Below are 21,460 nucleotides of genomic sequence, written 5' to 3' on the forward strand. Positions count from 1 at the left end.
ATCTATTTGGCACCAATGAGCCAAACTCGGAACTCTGAGAGCTCACAGTCCAGTCAGCAGGTGAGGCTAGCACAAGCACAGCACAGGTGAGGCCAGGGATGGGAGCCAGGAAGCAAGGGACCTGAGATGGTGCACCTGGTTGATTTTGGAGTGCTCAGAGAAGAAGGCAAAGAGGAAGGCTGATTGCAATAGATTCTTGAAGGAAGAGAGGTTGGATGAAAAGTCAAGAGAAGAAAATAACACTCCAGGCAGGGAGATTGTTGGGCCAATTTACAGAGATGTGAAAAATCAGAGGCATCTGGGAGACTAGCAAGTTTGATTTGGCTGGAAGTGAAGATAGCAACAGAAATAGGCAGAAAGCAAACAAATGCAAAGGGCAGGAAGAATGTTCAATGCTGGATTAAGGTGTTATGCTTTGGAATTTCATTTAGTAGTTAGTGATAAGGTATTTAAGGACTTAAGGCAAACATAGCAAGATCAGACTTGCAATTTTGCAAGGTAAATGTGTTCACCATGATTATCCTTTACTATTGTTTTTCTTCTCAATTTTTATCTTTGTCCAGTTTTTTGTTTAATCTGCATTTGCTTTTTGTAAAACATCAGCTATTTTATACCCATAGTATAGACTTAAGGTAAAGCAAAACCAATATTGCAATAAAAGATAGCAGAAATTTCTGTTCTTACCAAATCCTTGGAGTGCTCCCCCTAGCATTTGGGCATCCATTATGGGATTGAAATTGGGAGCAGGAAAGATGGTTCCTTGCACCTGGTGAGAAAAGTGGATAAGAAAGAGATTATAGTAATTCACATGAATGCTTTAATATTTCTCCAGATAAATGAATACAAAGATATATTCTACATATTTTAAATACTAGAAGACATGTATACAAGTCTCTTAAACAAAGGTCCTAGTTATATGCTAAGTATAGAGAGCAAATTTGATGGGGTTGATTTTATCCATTGGCCTCTATGATTTTGAAGTCTATTATTTAAATTAAAAACTGAGATACTAAAGCCAATGCTAGAAAAATGTGAGGATCAAAGTAAACAATGAATGTCTTTTTTGTTTGAGAGAGAGAGAGAGAGAGAGAGAGAGAGAATTTTTTAATATTTATTTTTTAGTTTTCGGTGGACACAACATCTTTATTTTATTTATTTATTTATTTTATATTTTATTTTTATGTGGTGCTGAGGATCAAACCCAGCGCCCCGCGCATACCAGGTGAGCACGATACCGCTTGAGCCACATCCCCAGCCCTGTATGTCTTCTTAGCAAACAATAGCATTTTCTTATGAATTGGAGACCATTTTACAGAACTGAAAAGAATTATATTAGGACAATGCATGTCATTCATAGGAAGAAGTGGCACTTCCTGCCACAGCTCGTTTGCACCTAAGGGGCCCTCAATCACATGAAAGAAAATTAAAATATTTGAATTGGGGTTATAGGATTCATAAAGATCTGGGTGATACAGATAGGGCATAGATAATTTAGCTGAAACTTGTCGCTCGCTGCAAGGGAAAAACATAAAAACCTGACTGACATTTCATTTAAATTCTCTCTCTTGCCAAGAATAAAATGGCAGAACATTTAAGGCAGGCTTTGGAGCCACATGTCTATTATTTCAGACAGAGCCAGCCAGGACAGGTACAATATCATAACAGCACGAGAGAGCTGTCAGTCAAAATTTATTAAAAAGAAAGACAACTCTCCCTATTTGTTGTCATTATGTCCCAAAATATCGAGGGGGTGGGAGATGGCTTCTTAGAGTGCATGAGCCTACAAGGCCTTAAGAAAAACTCAGACACTCACTGAGCTTTTCTTAATAATACAATCATAGCTGAAGATAAAATAATACTATGAAATAGTATATATATAATGTTTATTATATATATACTAATATTATGAAATTAATTAATGAGAATAAGACTATAAATCATGAACTACATGAGACCTCAAATTTATTGGAGATGGCCTAGAAAGAAAGTTCTCTTGAGCTAATCTCTGAATCTAGAAGCTGTTTTTCAGGGAAGAACATAGTAATATCAGGAAAGAACATAGGAAAGGTATCAGGAAACAACAGAGTAAATACAAATAAAATTTGGTTTTATCTCTATTTACTAGCCTGTCACATCTGGTGAGACTCTATTAAGACAATAGACTGATTCTTCTTTCATTAAATTAAGTTCAGACCACAGACTCTAAAGTAAATTTGTAGTTCGATTCTCCTGATCTCAAGCATTTTTTTTTTTTTTTTTTTAGTATTTTGAGCCTAGAGGAGCATGAGATTGAAACAATAGCCATCTAACTTTAAAGGTGAAAGTCTGCATTTATTACTGGCTTTTACTAAGTTCTTTTCATCTATGTTCTTCTTCATCAAGAAGATGGCTATTTTGTATTAACAGAGATATTGAGATTATCCAAGGACTGTACTCCCACACATGCACAGTATGTCCCATTATCAACATCTCCTACCAGCGCGGTACACTTGGCGCATGAACTACATTGTCATGTCATAATCCCCCACGATCTGTATTTTACATTGGGGTTCACTCTTGTTGCTGTACATTTTTTGAGGCTGAACAAACTTATAATGACATGCACCTACCATTATATCACACAGAACAGCTTCAATGCCCTGAGGAATCTCTGGGCTTCCTTCACCTGTCATGCTGTTAAAGGTTTTTGGAGGAATGAGTAAGGCATACTTTATTTTCTGCTACTAGGAGATAGAACACTTCTGTGAACATTGTCACTTACTGTCTGGATGGCCTTAATCTTACTGAGTGCTATCAGTCAAAGGCAGATTAACCTTTTGAGATTTAAAAGAGAAAGTGTCCTTGAAGACAATAAGATATATTGTTAAGTAGGTGTAAGTTATCTAGACAATTTCTCACATGGACTGAACAAATGTCTGCCCGAAAACATCTCATTAGTGGCCTGCCTAGAGTTTATTCGAATTTCTACTGGTGTATAGCTATAATGAAACTATATTCCTTTTTGGAGCAAAAAAAAAAGCTCTGAAAGTTACAGATAAGGAAAGTTAGAAATGTCTATAGTGATTTATCAGACAATCTGTACTCCACGTTTTTCTTCCTGTGGTTTTTTTCCCCCTAAATCCTTGTACAGGTTACTAGTACAATGTAATTTTGCTGTAGAATGTATGAATTTTTTTTCTCTACAGTTATCTCCTTTGCCATTTAAGAATATTAGTTTTTTGCCAATTTTCCTTAAAATAATACTCTAGAATATTTTTTTGAATAATTTAACATTAAAAAAGTATTTAGTAGTGCACAAAACACACTTTTTAAGTAAACATTTGTCATTTGTATCTATCTAGCATATTATATCATTAAATTCATTTCAATGCCAATTATGCCGCAGTAAGGTTGAAGTCAGCCACATTTTTGCATGGAAAGCACATACTTTCACTTATTTTGTTGTTGGAATATTCACTCTGTCTTTTACTGATCATTTTGACTGAACTGACCAGTTGAATCTACTGAAAGGGTCAATTACAGGTCTTAACTTCATTTATTCCCTAGGTTGAGCAATTATTTGAAAGTTTACTAGTTGCTTTGGGATGTGAAAGTCTCTTCTTAACTTTTATATAACTACCATATCTAGAGCTACCATTTGTTTAGAGGTTACATTGACTTTCCCTTGCATATCCCCTGACCCCCCAACGTGGACTAGCCACCTCCCGTGCATTCCTTAACACCCAGTACCAACCAGGTCCTGTAGGAGGTGAATCTGTTCTGAGTCTTCTTTCACTCTCTCTTGAACTCAGGGATTTTTTTTCTTTGTAATTAGTACCTTATATTTTCTCATTTATTACCTGTTGTTAAAACTTATCAAATCTAGTATTATATATTGCTGTACTATGTACTTGTTGTATGGTTTCACTTTTTAATACTTCTAATTATATTTTATGTCCCTTATCTACAGACAGTAGGTAAGTCTATACCATGATTGTCTCTATACTAAGTCTTCTTTTTAAATATTCTCATTTACTAGTGATATCATGATTAATTTTTTTTTTCTGTACTGCTTGGATTTCACACCATTTAACTGGCGTGTTTGAGGTCACCTTACATGTAGACCTCCACGAGGTCTATGGAACAAGTCTCTACCTGAGCCTTCTAGACTATACATTCTCAAAGGTTTGGATTTTATATCATGGTATTTGACATTAAAGTGATTGTTGATTTCACCTTTTCCAAGTTTTCAATGGAATTCCCAGAACTTTGATTACATAGATTCCTTTACAAAAATCAATTTGAAATTTGGCCAAATATGATATACTAACTTCAGGTTTAGTTCTTGTCTCTCTGTACTTTTGTTCTAGTATTATAGAAGATTATGATGGACTTAAAATATGTGTGGAAATTCCCAGTGAAATTACTTATTTCCTAATCACTTGATGGCTGTAAGAAACACCCTTTCCATCCTCTTTTTACCCTTTTATTTCTAATAATATCAGAAAGTTCAGAAATAATATCAAGATGCTATGGACTTGAAGAGACAGAAATTGGTATGGATTTTAGAGAATGGGCTTTATTTGTTGAAGATGAAAATAGAGGATGAGATCTGATCAACTGAAGACAATGAATTAAAGAGCATATTTAAGGGGAAAAATGAGACACTATGGGAAATAAAGAAAAATATTTTTGGTGTGCCCTTTTGAATGTGAGAATCTGATATTTTATATTCCCAAACACCCAAGATTAAAAGTTAGTGAGTAGAATAAAATTTTTACTTGAAGCATTTAATACATTAATAATGCATTTTAATCAGTTTTGAGATTGACTTTGGTATTATCAAAAGAGAATGAGATAATTAGCTTGAAAAAAATATGTGCATTTTGATTAAATTGAGGCTCATACTTATTAAAATTTTATAGGATTTAAACTTTCTAGATTTGAATAATTAGATAAGTAATCTTCAGTTCATAGTTTAAATAACTTTATTTTTATACATTTATTTACTACATAACAAGACAACTTAAATATTGATTCTAGTTTTAGGTGTGATAGCTTAACACATCCCCAGTCATGTTATTCATTATTCTGTTTATTCTGTTAAAATAAACAGGTAATCTATGTAATTGGTTGAGCTATTTACTGTCAATAATTTTATTAATATAAATGAAATACATCTACATAACTGATTCAAGAAAGAGGGTGATGAGGCTAGGTATGTAGCCAGAGGTTGTGTGCTTGCCAAGCAATTGCAAAACCCCGAGTTCAATTTCCTAGTTTCACTAATTGAAAAGAAGGAGGGAAAAAGAAAGAAACAAAGAAAAAAAAAGAAAGATGATAAATTATATCAGAAAAGTCTAACAAAATACCAGAAAATTTGAAGGAGAGAGTCCTCAAGTGAAAAATAGGACAATGGTCAAAAGAAGGGCTTTGGGAAGAGGTGTGTTTATTCTTGTTTTTATGTGTAAACACCACATATTTGCTATAGAGAATATAAGTAGTGCAGAGAATTGCAAACACAAAAGGAAAAAGAGCCCTTAAATCTCACTATTCAGAAGTAACCATAAGAAACATCAATTGAATAAACAAATAGAAGGGCATTTTAAAAGATAAAATTGTTATTTTATTAAACGTTTATGTTGAAAAGATAACTATATATGATGAAATACCAAATCTTAAGTATACAGCTCTACAGATTTTTAATAGGTATATTCCCCTGTAGTATGCCTTAGATGAAGATATCCAGCAAGAAATACATATATTTTAGGAAGCACAATTATGATAAATACTACTTAAATGCAATGAAAAAGATTAATGATAGTGAACAATATAATGAATTAGAAAAATTCATTAGAGCATTAGAAATACTATTTTAAAAATCTCACCGTCTGGTTAAGAAAAGACATTATATAATTGGAATCATTATATTTTACGAATGATGTTCTGGTTTTGGGTGGGTTGAAATATAAATGTGATACAAAAGACAAGGGCTTAATTCTCCTGCATACATGTCTTGTAATTCCTCTCCTCCCACTTTCATTATTGTTAGTTATTAGTATTATTATTATTATACCATCAAAAGTTATGACATTTACAGTGTGTATCATTACCATAATGCTGGAAGTTGTCCAAAAGTGTTGCAATGTAAGTCTAGAAATGCCCTGATGGAGTTAAGTCTTATAATCAACCAGTTTACTTAGACTTTTCTATTCCTGAATGGTTATTATTTTCTTAATTGCGTTTTGCTGACAATTTTTTCCCCAAGAAGTGCAGATGAATGGTGGTGTTTTTTGTGCGGTGAAAATCTCATGTTTGATTAGCCTTCAACTGGTAGAAAAGTGCTATTTGGAAATTTCGTACTATTGGGAGACCGGGTTTAAATAAATTTGATTTTACAAGTTGTTATACCTAGAAATACTTCTAAAACCAAAGCTTCATACTTGATTTCCCTCCTATGAATTTCATATCTCTAAAGATTCATGTATATATATTTCAACGTTCCACTCAAATCCCATCTCCCTGAAGTATTTTTGATTACCACAATTAAAATTTTCTTTCATGAATTGCTATAATATTTGCTATAATAATTGCAACAATAGCTACCATTTAACAAAGAACCAAACATTGCACAAAGTTCTGTTTCACAGTATGGTATTTGCATCCTCAGAGCCAGCCTATGATATTAAAGCTATATTTTCCCTATTTTTTAAATGAAAAAGTAGGCAGAGAGAAGGTAAGGAGCTAGATGTGGTTGCACAGATACTTAGTGACAAAGAGGAAACTTCAATGTCGGTCTACCTGGGTGCCAAGCTGAAATACTTTTTAAATACCTCTGCAATTTCTTACACCACTTATTTTGGTGGTATAAACTTTAGTGTAGCAATGCCTTATCACAGCAGTAACTTGTTGGGGATCACAACCTAATTGTACACACCTCTTAATTAGGGAAGACAATTTATACAGCACTTCCTATTTCTCAAAACACAATTCACAGTACTCTGCCTGGGTTCGTAACTAACTGATTATTTGAAGTGTATACATAGTTCAAATTTAGCTCATCTAAAAACACATGTTAAAGTCTTTTATTCTTTGCTAAACTTTCTGGTAGGTATTCATCTGCACTGCAAAACTCAGAATAAGCCATTAAATTCAGGTACCTGGACCTGGAGATGAAGTAAACCATACAGTGTAAACATGGTCCCATAGAAGGGTGGCTGGATGCTTTGGAAGAACTATGGACTGACTCTCTTTTAAAGTCTAAAATTCCATCATTCTGTGGCAATTGCTTCAATATAGCTGTATATGAGAAGAATCTGCTAAATAGAAAGCACTTTATGAGGCAAGTGCGTGTGCTAACAGGTTTTCTCAGTTTGCTATTTTTAGCCAGTTTCCAATTATATCGATGTGCAATGTGGACTTTTTTTTTAACTCTTTTTACTAGGGTTTCTCTATATGGTTCCACCTCATTTCCTGAGAGAGTTTTATGAACTGACACTAATAGCTCCTTTTTTACTATATCATATTACTTTCAGCCTTATTTTCTCTTCACAAATCTCAATAAGAACTAAATGCTTAGAACTAAGATGAGAACAAAAACCTTTGAAAGTAACTTTACACATCACGGAAAAAATATATCAAGGAAAACATTAGATAAAAATAAAGCTACTAGTAGATAAATTTAAAAATTATAAATATGAAAATATTCCTGATTGATAGAATTTCTATCATTTTTATTCTTTGTACAAATGTTCTTTGTTACTAGAATTGATAGTATAAAATATACTGATAAAGAAACACAGAAAATCATAAATAATAATTTTTATTTCTTGAAAGTCCTTATTCTTAAATAAAGAATATGCCATAAATGTTTCCTTATACTTTTTAATATTATTTGGAGAATGATTTCTTTTCCCGTTAAAAATGACCACATACATATATGTATGTTTCCTTTTAAGTAAATCTCTAAAAATCTCCTTTTACATCATGAAATGGCTCAAAAGGAGAAATCCTCTTTACTGCAGAATACATTCTGTAAAGCTTCAAACACCTCCATTGAGGGACATACAAGTTGGGTTCTCAATCATTCTAACAACAAAGCTGGGCCTGGTGGCACACTCCTGTAATCTCAGCGGCTTGGGAGGCTGAGGCAGGAGGATTGTGAGTTCAAAGCCAGCCTCAGCAAAAGCGAGGTGCTAAGCAACTCAGTGAGACTCTGTCTCTAAATAGAAAATACAAAATAAGGCTGGGGGTCCGGCTCAGTGGTCCAGCGCCCATGAGTTCAATCCCCCATACGCACCCCTCCAAAAAAAATTCTGGCAATAATTCACCATTCATTTGTATGACTTATTAGAAAAGACAGAACACTGTTAAGATCTTAGAATCTCTACTCTCTCACAAAGTACTCCCATTACAGTCACTTCTCCCTTCCATTGGTTTAAAAAGATTTTTTTCAGGGGCTAAGAGTTCCACATAAACCACTAAGAACCTGCAGAGTTAATGTGGCTTCCTCCCCAGTACAGGAAATACAAGCCTGGGATCTCTGGCTGTGAGGCCCATCATCAGATGATTGTCTAATCGCTTCAGCAGAAAGAGTGGAAAGGCTGATGAGTTTGGTAGATGAGTATCCCATGTTAATAAGAATAAGGGCACATGCCTTTCCTTCTGTCTTCATAGCTTAACACCAGTCACTAATCCTTGTACAATGGCGGAGGTACACATGGGGATTCAGTCCCTACTTCAGGAAGTTTGGTATGTAATTGGTGATAGAGGGTTTTAAAGAAATGATGAAATGATGTGAGTTATTTCTGCTAAAAATAAGAACAGTAGAACATGTATTTATGTATTATGTATTTATGTTTTTATTATTTTTATTATGTATTTATGTGTTAATCATTAGGTGCATTTTTGAAAGAAGTTATTTTGGAGGACACACTATTATTCCAATGTTCAAACCTCATTTTGGGAAAACTACTTCAGAGTTGCCTTTGGGATATTTGAATATTTATAAGTTAATCATAAATTGATATTTACAAAGGCTAAAGTTGGGACTAATTATATGTAGAGTAATAGAGCTATTTAACACCATTTTATATGTGTGTTAAAGATACTGTATGATATTAGCAAATCTAGAGGCAATTTCTAAAACTGAAGAAAATTGCTTGTAAATTGTATCATGTTTCAATGTCTTATGGATTAAATAATCTGAACTCCACAAAGAGTGTGTGTTTAACAATTGTGGATAGATTTGGTGTAAACTGATACCTGCTTCTTAAAAAGTATCTGCCCTGCTGAACCCTGACATTAGTCACTATATATGAAGAATGGCATAAGTTTCTAATATCACCTTAATTCAATAATGAAAATGTTTCCTAATTATTAGAACATTTGATAGTTGCATACAAATTGAATTACCATAATCATTACAAACAAAATATATTTTAATATAGTGCCTTTTGTTAATTTAATGTTAAAAACTCTCAGATATGTGTGATTTAGTAGATTAGGCACTGATAGTTCCAGCTATTTTTCGGATACTATTTTTTTCTATTATCCTGATGATAAAGGCGGCTGTAATAAACTTCACATCTCTAGCTGTTGTCAAAGTAAATGGTCACTGACCTACTTCTGGCCCATATGTAATATAATTGGCTCAGAGGGATGCTAAAAATATAATTTGTACAAAAATGGACCGATTTGGGGAAAGACAGCTAGAATCCAGTGATTCTGTGAAAAATCTCTAAGATCGTCATAACTCTAATCAATTTTTGGATTTTATTCATGCTTATCAATAGACTGTTTAATAGTGATATTTTAGACATAGATTTGAAGAAGAAAATGATTTCTTTGTGCATCTGTTCCATCTATATGGATTATATCCCACCCCAAATTCCAAACCGAGTTCAAACTCCATTTCTTACATGAAATCTTTTCAGATTTAATCAAATGTTATTTTCACGTTGCATCCCTATTACGTGTGAACTTCCATATTTTGCATTTGTTTTTATCTCTAAATTTTAGACTTCCAGAGCACGAGTAAGTTTTTCCTTGCTTTACAAAGCATCTAATGAAGTGCCTTAGCTATACTGTGGGCTTGAAGAGTTTTTATTAAGTATAAAATTCCATGTCCCACAGTGACATCTTTAGTTTACCCAGTAGTTTTAAAAACTCATTATTCATATAGGCAGGCTATGCTTCAAGCATTTTCACCTGCATTTCCTCAGTAATCATCTCAGCAGTCTTGTGAGACTGATACTATTAATCTTATTTCATACATGAGGAGCTTGTAAGGCTGAGTAAGTTGTTGAAAACCACACAGGTAGTGTGACATGAGGCCAACTCTCAAATCCAAATCCAAATTTAACTTCATGGTTAGTGCCCTTTCCATTATAGTTGTAATTGATGTAAAATAAAATAACATGTACTATTCAATTATTTCTTCATCTTTTCAAGAGAAAAAAAAATATTTTCACTTGCATAGGACCCCATAGGTAAAAGCAACATTCTAAAAGCGCAAGCCCTCATTTTTGTGTTGCTGCAAGAGAAAGAAGAAAGTTGTGTCTGTGGTGTGTGTGTGTGTGTGTGTGTGTGTGTGGTGTGTTAGAAGAGGGATTGAGAAAGATAGTTAAAAAAAAAATTCCATAACTGGATCACCAAAATGCATTTTAGAACAAAATGTCTGACATTTAATTGAAAGTTATTTGCAGAATACCAAGGCAGACCCCCCTGTTGTCATGAACTCCCAGTAGAGGTTTGTTGGAGTAGCCTCTTGTTGATGGCATGTTGGAGGAGTGAAGGTATCAGGGGTTTGTGCCACGGTGGGGTTACCCAGCATTAAGAAGCCTGACTGCATACCTTCTAAACTAATAAGCAAATGGAAACAGAGCTTCAAGTGAACAAGAGAGACTCTAACCTTCATTTTCTGTGTTCCTGTAGCCTTAGAAAAAGATCTTTAGGGAGACAGAGTCACTGGGATGAGATTTTTATGAGCTTAATTTAAATCTCAAAGGATGGTATGACTTTAGCATACATCTGTGTTAGTCCCCCAAAAGATATATCTATATATTATCTAATCAAAATAAAATTTAGTGAACAGATGACTAGCTCATTAATACTAGCACAGCTAGTGAGATTAAGATAGGTTTAGTCATAATAGTTTTAAAATTGATGCAGAAATATTTATAAATTTGAAGCAATTTCTAAATTAGTTGTCATAAAATCCTTACAACTTCATAGTTAGATGTCAAGGAATTTTAGAAAGAGAGACTTCATTTCATCCACATAGCCTCTTTCAATTAACATGTAAAAAGCGTGTTCACTGACATGATTTTATTACCTTAGGAAACAATTTCTAGGAAGATGGGATTGAAAATATCTTTATCTTTGTAGAAGACCACTACACATAACCCAATTAAAGTAAAATAGAAAACATCAAGTGCTATTCGTTCTCCAAGGCTCAAGATATCCAGTTTCTAATAACTAAAACCTATGAATGTTGACTTCCATGGCAAACCCATATGGACTGTGCAGATACGATTAACTTAAGTATTTGGAGGTTATCATGGGTTATCTGGATGGGCCACAAATATTACTCCAAATACATTGACTAGGAGAGAAGGAGATTTAACTGCCAAAGGAGAAAGGGGCACAGCAATGAAAGCAAGATTTTATGTTGCTGACGATAAGAAGACTGGTTTAGAGAACGTGGCCTCCAAAAAGAGAAGAAAGCCATTCCTTTCCTAGACTCTCCAGCAGGACCAGGCTTGTTGATACCTTGACTTCACTCTAGAGAGGTTGACTTTAGATTTCTGATCTCCAGAACCACCAGCACATAAATTTTATCAGTTGAGGCCAGACTAAATTTGTGATAATTTGTTACAGTAGCAACAGGAAATGAATGCATTCACTTTGGATTCCTTGTCTTTGCAATCCTAAACTCTTATGCTGCAAAGTTGCCCAATCTTAAGCCCCTTAACACCTTCATCAAATGATGTGTATACATCTGGAATAACAAGGCAATGAAAGAAGATCAGTAATAAAAAATACAGAAAAACTTACAGGCAATGAAAAAAATCACATCTTTAAATGAAAATAAATCACCTACTATTATAGAATAAAAAACTAAGATTAATATTTATGACCTTACATTTATATATATTCAGGTTATTTATAAAAGAAATACTTTGGCATTAGAATTCCCTTTCAAAGAATCAAATGGGAGAAGGCATTTGATCCTTTTCAGAATCAAGAGGAAAAGATCTAGAACTCAAAAGTTTTAAACCAGCAAAACTATAATTTGGAAGAAAAGTAAAAGGAAAATATCATTTGTAAATCATTTCTAATAGATAATACTCCAGAATAATTCCAAGCAAGTGAAAGGGGGCAGTGGCACATGTCTGTAATCCCAGCAATTGGGAGGCTAAGGCAGGAGGATATCAAATTCGAGACCAGCTTTAGGAATTTAGCAAGACCTTGTCTAAAAAAAATAAATAAATAAAAGGGCTGGGGACATAGCTCAGTGGTAAAAAGTTCTTGATTCAATCACATTATAAATAAGAAAAAAGAGAACACAGTGTATAGAAGTAAAATAAGAAAATATAGTAGTCAACATTCAGTGAGATATCAATATGTGTCAGGAATTATGCTAAATAATTTACATTGCCATATACTATGGTTTGAATGTGATGTCCTCTCCAAAATTTGTGTCAAAACCTAATCACCAAGTGATGGCATCGAAGCTGGGTGGGAGGTGACTGACCGCATGAATAGAATTAGATGCCCTAATAGAAGGTCTTGGAGGGGACAGTTTGTCCCTTTTGGCCCTCCACCTTCTGTGTGTGAGGACACAGTTTTCCTCCACTGTGGAGAACATACTCTTGAAGGTGCCATCTAGGAAGCAGAGATCAGACCTTCACCAGACAAGGAAATGGCTGGTGCCTTGATTTAGACTTCTCAGCCCCTAGAACTATGAGAAAATCAATTCCTGTTCTGTATAAAATTACCTAGTCTAGGATATTTTCTTACAGCAGTACGAAATAGACTAACACATTCTAATACCCAGGTATTAGAAAATAAAACATACAAACAAATGGAGTTGCTACTAGCTAACATTTATGACCCACCTAGATTATACAGAAGAAGCTGAGATGTAGAGAGTTTAGTTTCTGTTGCTAGGCATGTGGTCAGTAAGTAATGGACCTCAGGTTCAAACCCATGTCTAAATGATTCCAAAGCCCATGCTCTTAACCACTGAACTGACTCCCCATCCGAAGAAATATAATAGAGACATTTTTACCATTGGATAATTATCTCATATATGTTTAATACAAACAATTTGGCAAATAAGGAACTCTTGAACAAAAAGTTGGAAAACCATTTATAATTTTGTTTTCAGATTATTGTTAAATATTTTAATCACTGTCTTAAGAAGAAATAAGCTTCCAAGTGCTCTTCTTGTGCCTTTCATATCCTTACACATAGTCGTAAGATATTTATTTCCAAATGGAATCACCTTGACATAATATTTTGTAATCTCCCTGCTCTTTTATTCTATAGGATATTTTCCAAAATCTATTATATTATTTTCTTATATTAGAAGATAATTATCATGGTGCTTGCTACTTAAAATTCCTTATGAATAGTCTAATTCTTAATAAGATGTCATAACATTCTTTATTTTCATTAATCATTTGTTAATTTAAAATAATTGAAAAAAATCATTTAAATCTAATGAACATATCTGTGCCCTGAATAGTGTGTAAATGTATTTTGCAAAACCTGATGTTCCAGAGGGGAAGCAAACACTACACTTATTATTTGTTAAATTACTATGCAATTTAAACAGCATCTTTATATTCTTTCTCTAATTTGATGTTATTGGTAGACTGTAAAATGCATGGCACGTGTTTCTATTTTTATATTACATATGAAGAATGATGACTCAATATTTATACACAGCCACTGGCTTAATTGGAAGCCTGGAATAAGAATGTTCTGATTTTAAATCCAATGCTTTTTGATATATTTTATCTCTTAGTCTTCTTTTATTCACTTTGCTAACAATTGTTTTCCTATTTTAAAAAATAAAGATTGTGAGGAAGTGATGAGAGAGGACATTCTTGCTTGGTGTAGGGCAGGCTGGGTGGATGGGGAAGGCTAGGTAAAGCATTCAGTCTTCCATATTTAGCTATTCTGTTAGGCATAGGGTTTTGTAAATATCTTATCAGATTAAAGAAGTTGACTTCTCTTCCAAGTTTGCTGAGAGTTTTTAACACAAAAGGTGGTATACTTGTGAAATGCTTTTTATGTATCATATTTTGTTAACCATATGACTTTTATTTTTCAATATGTTCCTATGGTGAAATATAGTGATTGATTTTTTGAGTGTTGAGCCAACCTTGTATCATTGGAATAAAAATCACTTGTTTGTTCCACAATGCTCTTGTCTTATATTATTGTATTGGAGTTTCATTTTGGGTTGGGTGTGTATTTGTATCTATATTCATCAGGATTCCTATTCTTCAACTTTCCTTTCTTATAACATTGATTTGGTTTTGGTGTCAGTGTGATTCAGTTCCACACAACGAGTCAGGAAGTGTTCTCACTCAAGAATGTGAATATTTATCTGTAGCCTGATATCCATTCGGGGGAAAAACACAACTGGCATATTCTCCTTGTTAAAATTCTTTTCACAGGGTAATGGCTAGCAAATTTTGAACGATATGGTTCAATAAATGAACAAATGTGTTTCAGATATTGATAGTTTTATGGTTTGGATCTGGAACATCACCTCAAAGCTCATGTGTCAAAGGCACTGCAGTAAAATCCAGAGGTGGGACTTTCAGGAAGTGATTGGATCATGAGGGCTCCAACCTCATCAGTGGATTCATCCATTTGATGAATTAATAATCTGAATGGACTATTGGGTGGTGACTGTAGACATGGTTGGAGGAGGTAGGTCACTGGGGGCATGTTCTTGGGGACTATATCTTCTTGTCCCTGGTTCCTTCTCTCTCTCTCTCTCTCTCTCTCTCTCTCTCTCTGTCCTGTATAAACACACACACTTCCTCACTGCCATGAGCTGAACAGCTGTACTTTGCTAAAGGCAAGCTTGTTTTGATGGTCTGCCTCATCTTAGGCTTAGAAAAATAAAGCCAGCAACCATAGATTGAAACTTCCAAAAAAGTGAGACAATATAAACCTTTCCTTCTTGAATTTTTTGAGTCAGTGAGAAAAAATGGACTCACATGGATAGTCATGGTTTTTGCTATGTGAAAAATAACTTACAAATAATCAGGAAGACTGGGATTATGATGTGGATTACATTAGAAGTATGAGAATGAAGATAGATGAAAAGTAGATAAGATACATATAAACATAGATATATGTAGATAAACGGCTTTGCTTATAAAGTTCTTTGCATTGTCCACAAACAGATCATATAACCAGTAATGGAAAAGTGAGTAATTCCAGGGCCACTGTAGGAAGAAATACAAGGTGAAGTTGGGACATCTTATAAGAGCAATTAAGAAAAAAAGCTACTCTCTCTCTCTCTCACACACACACACACACACACCACTGTACTACTACAAGAATAATTCTGCAAATAAAATCCTCTAAAGAGGCAAAAATCACTTGAGAAAGAGCTTTTAGAAGAAGAGAGTAATGGGATATACTGAAAGCACCTAACCCCAAATATTTGTTAATTACAAAAAGTCAAAGTGGGAGGAGACTGTGGACTCTTCACAGTGGAAGACCCACAGGACACCATGTTACCTAAGTTGTCACTGCTGGGAGCCACAGGTGACTATCAGGCATCCTCTGTCACTATGCCCTTGGTATACTGTATCTATTCTGTTTCTCCCAAATATGTACAACCTCCACTGAATGAAGAGAAATTTCAGACAATCCCAAATTAAAGGACATTCTGCATATAACTGATGAATACTCTTTTAAAAGTCTCAAGATCATAAAATCAAGTGAAGACTGAGGAACGGTCACAGATGAGAGGAGATTAAGAGACATGGCCACTAAATGTGAACTCTTAGTTCCTGGAACAGGCAAACAAGGGAATACTAGCAGGAAACCTGGTCAATTCTAAATCAAATCTGTGGTTTAATTAAAAGCACAATGCTCATGTTCATGTCCTAGTTTTGGTGACTTCAGTATGCTCATGTAAAATGTAAACATTAGGGAAAGCTGGGGGAAGGGTCATTGGGAATTCCAAATTATTTTTACAACTTGTCTGTCCGTCTTAAAATTCCTACAAATAGGATGTTAAAAAATAGTTTTTAAGTATGATTCTATTCTCACAAATTCAAAGATGAGAAACCATTAAATGAGAAATTATTACATTGGTTTGAATTTTGGTTCAAATAGTAATGTGATAGGATTCCCCACCTTTGGCAGCTGGAAGCTCAAACCTGAGAATGGTAATGGGGTGTAGCAGGAAGTAAAGGGGCCCAAGTGCTTGTAAGTCCTATCCAAAGAGCAAACTATAGCAGGGGGAAGAGTGGAGTGCTTAGAGCTAAAGCTGAGGAGACCTATGTGGGGCACTTATAGAGGGAAGAGCTTATGAATAGATAAAGGACAATAATCATATAATTGTAAGAAACGTCCTGCCCCACTGATCAGATTGAAAGCAATTCTGAAGTGAATCTATTCTACATCCCACTCTGGAGCAAGACACTTCTTACATATTGAAATGGCATGACAGAAGAATAATACCATTTAAAAAAAAATTTATCCTGTCTACATGTCTTTTGAAACTAGAGAGAAAAACATGTCAATTTAAAAATATGACTAAATGCAGTCAAAATTAACCAGATGCTTTTAAGTCCCAAACACCGTTCAATGATACTACAGAGTTGACTACATTTAGCCTAACAATTAGTTCCCATCAAATTTTAGGTCATGTGAGTTTTCCTTTGAATATTTTCTTAATATATAAAAAGAATTGTGAAAGCAAACAAAGGAAATCAAAATAGGTCTTATACCTGCACCCCTGCATTTTTTTGAGAGAGAGGAATGAAGCCTAAGAGCTGAGAGGGAACACGCCTGCTTTGTAATTATTGGCAGGCCAGTGCCAATGACATGTCAACCTGTGGTTCTGAGGAGCATCACTGAATGGCTGACATTATGGTTTCTAGAAACCATTTCCATCTCTGAAGGCTTCAGATTACCCCATCAGTATCAGATGTAAGAAAAAGGCCAAGACTGCTACATGGTGAATTTAGAAGTCATTAACGTCTTAAAGGAAGAAGACACAGCTATGCTGGTATTCATAATTTCTGGGATAAATGACAATCAGAACTCCAGGGGTGTGGGATACCCCATAATTTCTACTGACTATTAAGTTTTGAGAGAGTCATTCGTGACCTTTCTTAACACACACACACACACACACACATTTCAAAATGGAAATTCCCCTCTCACTGAATGTTCCTGAATCTAACCTTCTTTTGCTGCGCAGGGACTACTGTAGTCACTGAGTGTATTTACTTTTCTATATTCGAGTGCCATGCTTGATCAGGCATCCAGCAGTCAGCACAGTAGGTGATGTAAGGTACACAGAAGGTGTGTGTGCCCCCAGGCACCAGTGTGCTATCTCTCAGCACCTTGTCTGTTCTCTTACCCTTTAAAACAAGGACATTTTGAGACTGGCAGCTAAATGAATGCCTAGAGGAATGTGCACACACATTCAACAGCTTCAAAGAGTGGGACAATAATTATTAAGTGACAGCAATTACAAAAGAAGGATCCGGCTATAAAATACAATATGATTTACATTTCCTTTCAAACCATTATTAATACATAGTACTTAGAGTGATGTGTTTACTGGGGTTAAAGTGATTTCTTTTTTTCCCTAATGTGCAATATTGCTACTGTACTTTCAATTCTGGCTTATTTAAAATTACAATAGCACAAATGTTCCAATTAAGAGAGAAAATGATAAATACATTAAGGTATCCAGTTGCTTTACTGTAAATTGCCATAAAATAGAGATGAAAACCAATGCAAAGCAGCCTGTAAGTGAAGTTGGCTCCTACTTTATCCAGACTAGGAATATGTAAAACACAAAATCTTGTACACAAATTAATTTTATGCTTTATACATGATTTAATTTTGTCATGGTCTGTTGATTATTTTTTTTCTGATTTCTTTTAGCATAGTAACAAGAATGTCTGAAGGACATCAACTAAAGCATAATTGAGAAAGAAAATATTCATAATTATGTGTTGTGATATGGGTGAGGCTGAAAAAGAAAACAAGCCCTAAGAAGCAATTCTTCTTTCTCCTTACAGGAGAATAGCAAGTTCACAAGGTATAAGGGACCCTTTATTAATCATTAAAGGTAAGGAAAAAGAGGCTAGGCCAAGAGATGGACAATGTGAACTCTAGTTTTAAAAAAATTCCTGTGACCCCTTTCTTTTTGTTGAGTAAGGCTGAGCTATTGCTGATGATAAAGAATTTCTGCTGAGAGAAGAATTCCACAGCAGATAGAGGGTTGGGTGTTGGCTTTGGAGGCTGAACTACAATGAAAACATCATTAGTAATACTGTGGAAACGACTTCTTTCTGCCATTTCCACTCCACCTAATTACAGAAATTCATGACTCATTAAAATAACTATGACTCATATTGCTCAAATATGATTTCTAAGACTTTTATCTTGTGATTTAATGAAAGAAATAGTTTTTCAAAGGTTGTGATTTGTGATAATCTGATGACTTCCTTCCTGTACTGTTTTGTAGGTTGATTCATTAGGATAAATACACTAAAAATATCATTTACCAACTTTTCTTTGTTCTTTGGGGGTTTTAAAACTCCTAATGTTCAAATTTAAAGAGGGTTCTAGGTTTAAAGTAATATTTTAAATGAGCACAATGATTTAATATTAATAGTAGAGCTAAAGTTTCAAAATAATATTCCAGACAGTTGAATAATCATCAGAAAGCTCTCTAGCATTGCAGAAAAACCAGTACATCTAGAGAGGTGTCCCATCTTCTGTAAGACCTTTGATATGTATACTGAAAGTACTTGGGGAAATGCAAATTTAATTGTTATCATTGTTATTGTTATTATGGTAAATATTCTAAGAGCTTGCAAACTTGGACCAAAGGCTTTCTTAAAAATGCCCTCTTCAGTGATTTAGGCTCTATTTACAAATAAAGATTATACTGACTTGAACAGAATATATACTTACATTCATGGTACTTTTGATGTTACTAAAATTTATTCATATAATTTGAAATAGTCAGCAGGGTGTGGTGGTACAGGCCTGTAATCCCACTGGCTCAGGATGTTGAGGCAGGAGGATGGTGAATTCAAAGCCAGCCTCAATAAAAGTGAGGCACTAAGCAACTCAGTGAGATCCTGTCTCTAAATAAAATACAAAATAGGGCTGCAGATGTGGTTCATTGGTCAAGTGCCCCTGAGTTCAATACCCAGTACCGCCCCCCCCCCAAATTTGGAATAGTCATACATACATATACATTTATATTGAGATATTGATTAATGAAGATATGCACCACCTCACTAAATGCAGTGTATCCAGATTCTGGGTTTTGGAGTTAGAGAGTTGGATTCAAGCTCTGGCACTGGTACTTCATGAAACCATGAATATTAGCTCATGTACTAGCTGATTACCTTCTGGAAGTGCTTTCTAAGTTACAGATATTCTTAGTAATTTATGTGCCAATTAATTCTCAAGAGACCCTTATTAGATAGGCACTATCACACCCTCTTAAGAAGTAGGAAAATTGAGATGCAGGAAGATAAGCAAATTGTCCTCATTCACATGATCCTGTAATCTAGGCAACAAGGTGGGCTTTAACTATTGAACCCACTGTTCTGTACACATGTGTGCCCAGCCCCTGTATTAAAATCTACCTAAGGTGGTTGTAACTTTTTCTTTTTTTATTAATGATAACTTTTTCTTTTTTCATTTTCTTTTTTCATATTTCACTTCAAGGTAAAAGTTATTCCCTTTAACTTAAAGGAAGTCCAATACTTATTAGTTCCACAGAAGCTTCAGTAAAGGTTGAAGCCATAACCAGCATGACTCCTAACTTTTGTTGAATCAAAGTGTGTAAAGTTCAGACAATATGGTCTTGTGATAGTGAAAAGCAATCTAAAGTATGAATAACCTTTTAATAATATTTGTTCAGTAAGTCATATTGCAGATAAACAATCAAAGTTGGATTTCTTCAGTGCAAGTTTTTCTCCCAGGAACACCTTTCTATATGAAAAGTCAGCTTTGAAAATAATCTTGCCTTATCAACAGCCTCTGTTCCCGTGTGATATCTTCCCAGCCTATAATCACTCCTGGATAATATGCCCTGAATTTGTTTCAGATAGTGAGTGCTTTTCTTTCACTCCACAAAGTTCATTGCTAAAAACAGTGCTATTCGATTCTAGTTGGGTTAATATGCCGAATTTTTCCTGGCCTGAAGTAGACCTGGCCTAAGTTGCTGTTGCCTGATGTTGGTGTTCTTGAGTCATTCTAGTGCAAACGTGGGTAACAGCATCTAATCTTACATCTCTAAATTGGTTTCACAAAGAATCTACTCTTTGTCTCTTAACATGAAGACTGATCTTATGCAGGAAGATTAGGCATCTCTCTCTCACTCCCTCTCTCCTCCTTTCTCTCTTTCTCTATAAAAATGGATGGTTTTGCAGTCTGAACATAAAGATAGAAATTATATAGGATAATGATATTTAGGCATTTCTCTATCTCTTTCTCTCCCTCTGTCAAAATGGAAGATTTTGGAGGTAGTCTATATCTCATATCTGCTACTTTATGGCCTTTTATCCCCAAGAAGAATAGTCATGTCTTTGAGCCTTAATATTTTCATCTGGAAAATGAGGACAGTGCTACTTTCCTTGAAAGTTGTGAGGATTAAAAATAATATGTCAAATCCTCGAGTAGAAATCTAATACCTCCAAGAAGAATTTCCAAATTTTATACAGTAAATTATATTCTTATAAAAGAATTTGCTGAGTACAAAATTAGAAAAGTTATACAAAGCTCCTATTGTAATACAGAAACTTTCTTTCATAGATATCAAATAATAATATATAATTTCTCTAACACATTATGTTATCTATGTATGAAGCTTATAGATGTATGATATACTACTTTTAATATTGGTATGATTAACATGTTTCTGCCAGTCAATGAATACAGTAGCAATATGAAAAGGTACAAAAGGATCAAAAAGGGAATAGGAGTAAAGTTAACATAGATGTCAAAAGGAATCTATAATAAATAAAATGATACTGTATAAAAAGGGAGGCATCAATTGGCAGCAAAACAGGACAAATCAGCAAACAATTTATTTAGCAGAATTAGGGGAATATAGTCTAAAGATATGTACATACATATATATATCATATATTATATAATATATGATATATATATATATATATATATATATATATATATATGTAAAATGTATTTGTGTGTGTGGAAAGAAAGAGAG

The 21,460-nt window shown here is 34.3% G+C and overlaps 1 protein-coding gene across 1 annotated transcript in view; it reads right to left on the minus strand.

Moving 5' to 3' along the window:
* Positions 1–21,460, minus strand: part of Anxa10 (annexin A10) — an 81,038-nt gene that overhangs the window by 57,911 nt on the left and 1,667 nt on the right. Inside the window, exon 2 of the mRNA XM_046447793.2 lies at positions 685–766. Coding sequence (XP_046303749.1) covers positions 685–766 — 82 coding nt within the window. The remainder of the gene's footprint in view (positions 1–684; positions 767–21,460) is intronic.

Source organism: Marmota monax, unplaced genomic scaffold (genome assembly GCF_021218885.2).
Source record: "Marmota monax isolate L192 unplaced genomic scaffold, Marmota_monax_Labrador192_F-V1.1 WCK01_AAM20220418_F8-fsc00040, whole genome shotgun sequence".
Lineage (NCBI taxonomy): Eukaryota > Metazoa > Chordata > Mammalia > Rodentia > Sciuridae > Marmota > Marmota monax.